Source organism: Conger conger, chromosome 1 (assembly GCF_963514075.1).
Source record: "Conger conger chromosome 1, fConCon1.1, whole genome shotgun sequence".
NCBI classification, from domain to species: Eukaryota; Metazoa; Chordata; class Actinopteri; order Anguilliformes; family Congridae; genus Conger; species Conger conger.
Window position 1 is genome coordinate 25,692,927 of NC_083760.1, and position 8,970 is coordinate 25,701,896.

Below are 8,970 nucleotides of genomic sequence, written 5' to 3' on the forward strand. Positions count from 1 at the left end.
CCCCATTCTGTGCACCTGCCATTTTGTTCAGCGTCAGGACAAAGATAAGTCATAGCAGATTTGAATGCTTGCACTCAACTTGAGCACTGTACAGTATTACAGGCTTGGAACCTCCGACAACAGTTACCTAACCGCAGAAATTTTAAAATCAAAACTGAAACAGGTTTGTACCCCCCAAGGTGGAAATGAACAGTACGCTCTGTTCAGACCTGTTAACACGATTAAAACTTTTAGAAATTCCACACCTTGCTCCATCAGGGCTGTGATAACAATATTTGGTTTTCCTCTCCTGCAATTGCAAGCTTCCGAACAGGTTTCTAACACAGATGAAAGACACCACGAGCCAGATAGCAACACACAACACATGTAGAACACCGTCACACTGAATAAAACAATAAAGACAGATAGAGAGGAGTGTCCTGTGATTAATAGTGGGGATGTGCAATGAAGGAGGACAGAACAGATACCAGAATGGGAGATGTACAATGAGAAAAGGAAAAGAAAACCACAACTAACCCATAAAGCACATCTTACAATTAAGACTGCTACCAGAAAAGTCAACCTGCCAAACGTCACAAAGTCATTTATTGGCCTTTTATGTGATGATCATAACAAGTACCCAAATAACAGTACACAGAAAAAGGAAAGAAAAATAATGCAGACATTTTGGTCAATGGTCCTTGACTTGCGAGTTAAATGCGGAAATTATGTAATAAACATAAACGGAAGGGGGCCACACTCAATCAACACCAATGTGGCAACAACTGGCTTCCTGCAGCTTGAATTCCTCACGGCATTTCACTCACAAGATGAGAGATAGGCCTATTATATACAGGAGTTGGAAAGCAATTTGCCCATGGCAGCTCAACTTCAGCAACTCAAGCTCAACTTCGGCAAAAATTGCGCAAGGGTATGACATGAACGGACCTAAGCGGGGACAAAATGACTTCTGTGGCATTGCAGCTGGCCCTGATTTAAAGGAGTCTCATCTAGTGTGTTCATAATTCAGGCCACTCAACATAATCTAGTTGAGAGAGGTAGCTAAGAGAATGGAACAATGGATGTGTGCATCATACCTCTAAGGCACACAGTCGCACCGTTACTCCTGTTGCAAATATAAGGATGTATGAACTAGCTGCTGACCAAGTATGGGAAGGGAAAGGTAGTATGGGGAAATTCAACAATCTGCATTTGGGTCACGTCAGCCCTGTGATGAGAGAGGGAGGTCATGTAGAGAAGCCAGCACGGTCCCTGCTCACAGACCTCAAAATCCTGCCGTGCGAAGGAGAATTAAATAACTGTAGAAGAGCGGTGCTTGCTGGGTAGAGCCCAGAGCCACGCAAGGCCGGTTTAACTACAACGTCTCATCCCACAAGCCCCTGCCCCCCTCACCCCGGGCCCTTCCTCCCCTGCTGTGGATCCATGTTGCCTCATGTCTGGCTCACCCCACTCAAGCCATGATGTGATGTCTGGGACAGCTCCTTGTGCAAAGCAGCCAATGAGTAGGGGGGTTCACCCCACCCCTCGCACACAAACCTCGCTCCGGTTATCTGGGAACAGCAGGGTCGGCCCTCTATGGCCAGCGCTGCTCCTGTTGCAGAACAATGCAGAGCACCAGAATGAGAAGGGAATGCGGGGGGGGGGGGGGGGGGGGGGGGGTTGATTCAGTTTCTTGAGGAGTTCACTCGGTTTCATTTTCTGCATGCAGTTTCTGGAGCCAGCCTTGTTAGATATGGGTTCTGGAGCACTCGACACACCCCATCATATCAGCCCAATCCTGGGTGTTGCTCTCTCAACTGCCTGTGGCCTACGTTCAACCACCATCCACACCAAAACCAAAACATCCTGCACGCTTGGCGGAAGAGCAACACAACCGCATGCTAAGGGGTCCTTGTTCTCACCTGCTCTACCTGGCTGACTTTAGCACACATGCTCAGGTGGATGGGTGGACCGTTTTTGCCTCAGGTAAGAGCACACTTAACCAAGGAAACCTTCCGTGGGTGGTAGCTAAACACCACCTTGGCTAAGTAAGGGCCATAAACAGTATTTTAATGACATAAGCAGAGGGAATTCCCTCAGTCTGTCACATTACAGTAAAAAAAGACAGGTGCTTTCCTTTCAGTGAAACTGGCTAGGCTTTCAAAGTACCAAAACCTTAATGCTTGTTGAAATAATAAATTAAACAATATTTTCTGAGTCCTGTTAATAGGGATGTGTCAAGGGATTCCTCTGCTTTAGGCGTTTATGTGTACCAGTCATGATGTGGATAACACACATTTTCCATAAAATATTTCTATAGAACCGCTTAAAAGAAAGAGAATTCCCAATTGACAATGATCAGATACTCAGTTTATAAAAAGTTTATTTTGTTATGTGCTGTAATTTCTACATGGGGAAACCAAAATATATAACAAATGCACTTTGATAAAACCTGAGAATCTGCAAATTAACCACAAGCGAATTACCATTTTTACGATTATTATTATTCCCTTTCTTCTGGACGCAACAGTTGTAAGCTAACCAAACTTGGCAAGTAAACTCCCCCCTATCTATTAAGGTCGCTTCCTTTGCTAAGCATATAGCAGAATACCAGTCTGATAACTAGCTAGGTAGTTTAGCCAGCAAGAAAACTTAAGTATCGCCCCTTCTCTTGACACAAGCTTGAAAATGACATACCCAAAATAAAATGTTTACTATTCCTGAATGCTTTTGAATACAGGCATAATCTTGGTCTCTTCTAAAAGGTAACCCTTTGGGGTTGGTTTTCCAAGAATTGCTACATATTACTAAAGCAGAAACTCAAACACAGTGAAAGAGGAAGCTTTTATTCTCACTGAAAATATTTTCTGTTTTTGAATTTATACAGATTGTTGTAGCTGTGACTGGTGCACTTAAACACAATGGAACCACAGCCACAACACTGGACAAATCCAGTTTCAAACACATTCACAACACATTCTGCAATTTCACATGCCAATTATTATTCAAAAGCAGGCTGGTTCCTTATTTATAAGCTTACTGAATAATAATAAAATATTTTGAGAATACATTTAGATGTTCACCCTTTCAAACTTTCTTTTTGGCAATCTCAATAAATCAACATTTTAAGTCAGATAATAGCCTAATTGCCAAATTAAAGATTTACATTTACATTGTGCAGTGTAACCTTACAGTTGCAGAAATCAGTAGTTCAATCCCAATAGTTTACATCCAGGCATGCTGGTTGATTGTCTGTAATTTTTTTTAAATGGTTAAAATTAGTATTAAATATGCTGCTAAGAACTTTTTTTTTTTTTTAGGCCTTTTTCAGCTTTATTGGACAGTATAGTATAGAGAGACAGGAAGAATGGGGGCGAGAGATAGGGAAAGACATGCGACAAATTGTCGGGCGGTCGGATTCGAACCGCCGACGTCGCGGCTCACAATGAGCATGCGGTCAGTGCTCTACAGGCTGCGCCACCGAGACACGCTTGCTGCTAAGAACTTTGTTACAGACAAACGCGGTCCATTTTTAGCTAAAAGCAGGGAATTTTCACTTTCAATATCCGATGGTTAAACAGCCTAATGAAAATGAATTGCTTTATTTGTTTTTCTATAGATAGAGAAGTTCAGTTTGCCGGTAGTTTGAATTTGCATGTCGACAAATAAACAAAGAAGAAACGCCATAGAATAAACCAAAAGTGAACTAACAGCTACAGATTTAAAACACACAGAAATTATTTAACAACTACAGTGCTGTAGCATTTAATTCCCTGTGGTGTTGCAGCCCAGACCAATCCGGGAGGTGGTCACTGACCAATGCCCCAATGCCCTGGCCTAGATTAAACACTGGAGGAAACCTGTATCTCTATGTGAAAGCATATGTTGCAGCTCCGGTTGAGGAAAAAGTCATTGAAAGGCCACCATGCCATACTAAGGCCAGTCAGCTCAGGCTCATGCTAATTTGGCTAATGGGAAGGCTGCATGACCCAAGCTATGAAAACAGGCAACTCGAGCAACCACGACATGGCCTCACCTGACTCCTGCACGTCCCGCTATTTCCACAGTTTCGCCCTCAAAGAAGCGCTCTTTGACATAAGAGTAGATGTCATCGCAGATCTCGTGCAGGCGTGTGCGGTGGGTGAGGGTGACCAGGTGTAGGAGGGGCACAACCAGTGCGGGAGGGAAGTTCTGCAGGCTCTGCCGGGCCCTCCGCTCGTTCTCTAAGGCCTCCTGATAGGTCAGGCCTGGTCTGCCCGTCACGGCACAGCTCCACACCAGGCTGTTGCATAGGATGGTCCGCTCAAAGAACTCGCTGTGGAAAGGGTTTAGTCAAACAATTACAATGCATGAGATCGCTAAACAATACTTACAGTATAAGAAAATCATCATGAATGACAAACACTGGACGTGTTTGTTTCAAAACTTTTTGCCACATATTTAGGACTGTAAGGACGACTACACTGACTGATTTAAAAATGCCAAAAGACATAATTGGTGACAGTCTGCACTTTAACCTCATATTCATAGTTTCATTTCAAATTCAATTTGCTGGAGTACAGAGCCAAAAGAACAGAAGTTGTACCACTTGCTGTTGTACCACCAAATGCTGACGGACTGCGCCATGACTGTACTGTATATTGGTCCAATGAGACCAGGACAGAACAGTTCATTTCTGATTTGTGAAAACGGTTACCCTGCTGCAGTGATGAGAGGTAGCAGGATGTATAGAGCAGCAATGCAAAAAACATCCCAGTGTTTTCCATTTCATACTTTAGCTAGACCTCAGGCTGGGTAGATTTTAGGCAAAACTGCATTAAAAGGGCCTTAGGAGGAAGTAGAGCTTGAAGGAACAAGACGACGAAACTCCCAAATGTGACAAATGAACACTGGTAAATAAGTCATGAGAGAGAGAGCTGCAATACATGGTATCTTTGTGCAGTGGTTTTCTTGGTCCTGAGGGACAAAGAAAATAATTCCAAACTGCAATGCGTTTATAAGTTTAAAGAAAAAAATATGAAATAAATTAAACATGTGCCTTTTGTTTAATACTTTAATTTGATCCTAAACATAATTTAATGAATTGTTTGCAATATAGCAAAGTAAGCACAATGTGAACATGGGAGTTTATTCTTCAGGTATAGGGCAACCAGTTTGTCTCCACCATGCGACCTGCAGGGATATAAACTTGTGGGAGAACAATGGTTAACCTCAAGGGGTCCCCGTAGGCAGTCCAATGACACAGTTAAGTGACTATTCACACAATTGAGTTTCTACTGGACACATTTATAAACAAAGAGTCAGGAAGGAAATTAACATGCATATAAGTGTAAATGCTATGAAAATAATCTATTTGAGCCAGTGGTCCTCACTCCTGGTCCAGGAGTTAAATTCAGTAGTAATTGAACTTGCACTTGAAAACATCACTGTTAATCTTCCTCTGCACTTAATTAGTGACAACAAGTTTATAAACTTGGATTATTGAGGAAATGTTTGAGAAGGGGCTTAATAAAGAGGCTATAACCACCTAATTGAGCAAAAATAGCTTTTTGCGATTCTTGAATTGCAATTGTGGTTACAACAAAGACCACCATACAGTGTGGTCCCCCAGTACCAAATCTGAGAACCTGTCTTAGTGGGACACAATATGTGCATATTTCTAGTGCCATCTTCTATTGCACATACTGCACCCACAGAGACTTTACTACAGTAAAGAAAAACGACCACGGATATGCTTACATTTTTGAGTGAGATAATGCATCAGCCCGTGTTCTCCGATTGTGACTACGCAAGAAGCAAGCTTGCATAACAAGTCTGAAGCACAGATCACCGTTTCCAATGAACATGTTTAGAAATGCGAACTTGTGTACTGGCGACTGTATGTTACTGGCAAGTGTGGGGATGTAATATTAGAGTTCATTTGTTTTCCTCCCCAAAAGGCAACTGATATGCTTTGCTAACCTTAATTTGGCTTCAACAACTTGTACAAAGACAGGATGACATGATATCATTGTGACTGAACACTGGGCTTCCCATCAATACTTCATCCATTCATCGCCATGTGGCTAAATGAACACGTCAAGAGCGCTGGTTCTGTTACCAATCATTGAATCCTCTTGACCCGTTTTTGAACATCTTTGTTGTTTGTGGCGACCGGAGACCAATACCAGACACGTGATATAAAGAGTGGGGAAATTAAAATGAAGCAGTGGACAAAGTCAAATGTATGATTAAAATAGAGTTGTGATCTTACTAAATTCCACACGCACGCACAATAGCCCCAAACCACGTTTCTCAGTCAAACGATATCCCGTCGTTGAAGAGAATCAAGTTTCAATAATGACCGTCTCGGCCAATTGGAATCGTGTACATTTTAGAGTCCATTTTCTGGAAAATACAAGTTATAATTCTTATCTTGGACGCTGGTTACTACATTTACACACGGCCAAAGAAAGCCCTGAGAGTCAAGGTTGTGTTTCTCGCGGAGTTACTGGCTCACACCGCGAGCTTAGCAAAGGCCTTCCTACTATTAGCTAGCAAGCAGTCTAGCTAGCCTAACGTTTGTTTAACTTAGCCTAACGTTACACCTGCTCATAATGCTTGTCTGTAATGACACCCTTATGCACACGGCTAGCTCGCGAGATCGCTAGCGAACCAACTTCTTAGCTGAAATAAAACTTATTGCGTTGGATAATGGGTCAAAGGGACTTTTTAAACGTATTGTCATCACGCAGAACATGCATTTAAACATCGTAAAAGTAGCTATTTAATGTTAGTTATTCAAGACCGATTGCAGCATAACTAACTGGTTTGTAGCCAACTTAAGTTACTGTTAAGTAGCCAATAGTGTGCACTTGACCACCGAGCTCACGTTAGCTCACCTTAGTCTGGTTGCTGTCACTTCCCTGTATTTAGACTTTAGTATATCTAGAATCTTATTCCAGAGATTGAATGATGACCGTTTGTCTGTGTTTGGTTAGCTCGCTGACCACTTGGCTATGATACACTTGCTAGCGAACCACGGCTACTTCAGCTAACGAGCTAGCAGTGCTCTAACATTTCGCTAACGTTATCTAACGCTGTGGTGCTCGCCAACATAACTTAGTTGCTTTACAAGTGGGCATGCTAGCTCAATTAAGCGATTATAGTGGAAACTGTAACTTACTCGTATGTTCTGAAGATCTCGTGTGTGACTTTACAGAGAAAAACCTCTTCATCTGGTTTCAGGTTCAAGGGAGGTTTCTGTCTGACGAACGGCTTTCTGTGGAGAAGCGGCATCGTTCCTTCGGTCTGCTCTTACTAGATCAGTCTTCTTAGCAAGAGACTTTCAAAAAAAGGAGGGAAAACAAAGTCAGAAACCGGGTATCATATGGTCAAACATCGTCACAAACCCTCCCCCTAAGAAACACAAGCGTCCTGTGAGAAGCGATATGTAGAAAGTATAAAATGAAAGTGCTTATTTTCCAGAATTTTCAAGAGGAAATTCAGCCTTTGTTAATGACACACGCTTCCCAGTCCTAGTCACACACAATAGTGACGTTAAATCCTGCCCACATGAAAATGTGCTCTCGAAGTGTGACACTCGCCTGACTCTTTAACGTTTATCACGTTAAAATTCGTGGTAAATTCAAACGAAAAGCGACAACTGACACTAAAAGGTACGTTGAAAGCAATGTTTACCAGTTGTATAACGTTGAAAGGATAATCCGCTTCAGAAAAAATCCACAAAGTCAAGAGCTGCCCCACTTCTCCCGCGAGCCGTTTGTGTGTAGTCGACAAGTTTTGATCCGCTCTAGTTCACTCTAGATGAGGAAGCGGGTAGGGGTGGGGACTGAATGGCAACTATGCATGTCGACTGGCAGTTAGTCACGCCGCTCACCCCATCGCAACCAATAATACAATGTTTAGAGATGACGCATTGGTGTTGGACAGGGAGAGGTGGGACTTCGTGAAACCAAAGGCGCCTTGGAGACTCGTAAAAAATAAACACGATGCGTGATGTTCTCTGAACTTGTCAATTTATCAGCATGTAAATTCGGATATCTGACTTGTAAGATTGTTATAATTGTTATAAAAGTGAAACGAATTGATAGCGTTTGAGACGGCATGAACCGAAACGTCCGCGTTGAAAAATAAATAAATACAATTAATTAACTCTTGTTTGATTTAGTGCGGGCATCAGTGCGCTTTTCAATTTGTATGAGATTGGAAGACACCTTTTTTGATCAACAAAAGTTCCATTGTTCGTGTATTACAAAGTTACCCACTATTAGACTATTACTGTACACTAAAAATTATAATGAAAGACATAATATTCCTTTTAAACGCAAAATGAGTAGGCCTCCACTGTTTCATCCTCTTACGTTTTACCACTGTTTAAATTGCATAAAATGCATTGTTCTCATTTAACCATACGCAAAATTCGAGACTACTTAACTCTATTCCTAACCTTAAACACATTTCTTGTGCCTTTACACCTTCGCCAAAATTACTATCTTTTGTCAGATTATATGCCACCTTCTAATTACCAATGTTTCCCTCCTTAAATGTAACTCCGTAGAGGAGCTAATGATGAATTATATTAAGCACATACATCATTCATGAACATGACTATATGCTTCTTCTTTTAACCCCTGCTGTTAATTTTCCTTACAGCATAATCAATATTTGTTATGCCATCATTTTGATTGTTGAGTTTGTAACTTGTAATGAGTAATGTCAGGCCCAATAGCCCAAATGCCAGGACAATAGTCAGGCCCTCCTTATAAGAGATGTAGATCTTGGTGGGCTTTTCCTGGTAAAATACTGGATAAATCCAATAAAAGAGTGTACATTTGAACTGGGTTATGTGTAGATAATATAGACTGTTATTTGAATATCATCACTTTATAATTTGCCTTTATAAGTGGCAGATTAAGTTTCATTGATGCCCTCCTTTCACCTAGACCCACTGATGCCATGGATCTGTGGGATTTAAGACCTGAGAATACA

At 41.7% G+C, this 8,970-nt stretch overlaps 1 protein-coding gene across 4 annotated transcripts in view; it reads right to left on the bottom strand.

The window, feature by feature from the left end:
• Window positions 1-7,786, bottom strand: part of baz1a (bromodomain adjacent to zinc finger domain, 1A) — a 31,161-nt gene extending 23,375 nt beyond the window's left edge. For all 4 annotated transcript variants that reach the window (XM_061241316.1, XM_061241307.1, XM_061241299.1 and 1 more), the window contains exons 1-3: window positions 7,660-7,786; window positions 7,145-7,303; window positions 4,016-4,294 (exon numbers count right to left, since the gene is read on the bottom strand). In XM_061241316.1, the coding sequence (XP_061097300.1) occupies window positions 4,016-4,294; window positions 7,145-7,257 (392 nt within the window). In that variant the 5' untranslated portion in view covers window positions 7,258-7,303; window positions 7,660-7,786. The remainder of the gene's footprint in view (window positions 1-4,015; window positions 4,295-7,144; window positions 7,304-7,659) is intronic.
• Window positions 7,787-8,970: the final 1,184 nt, after the last annotated feature.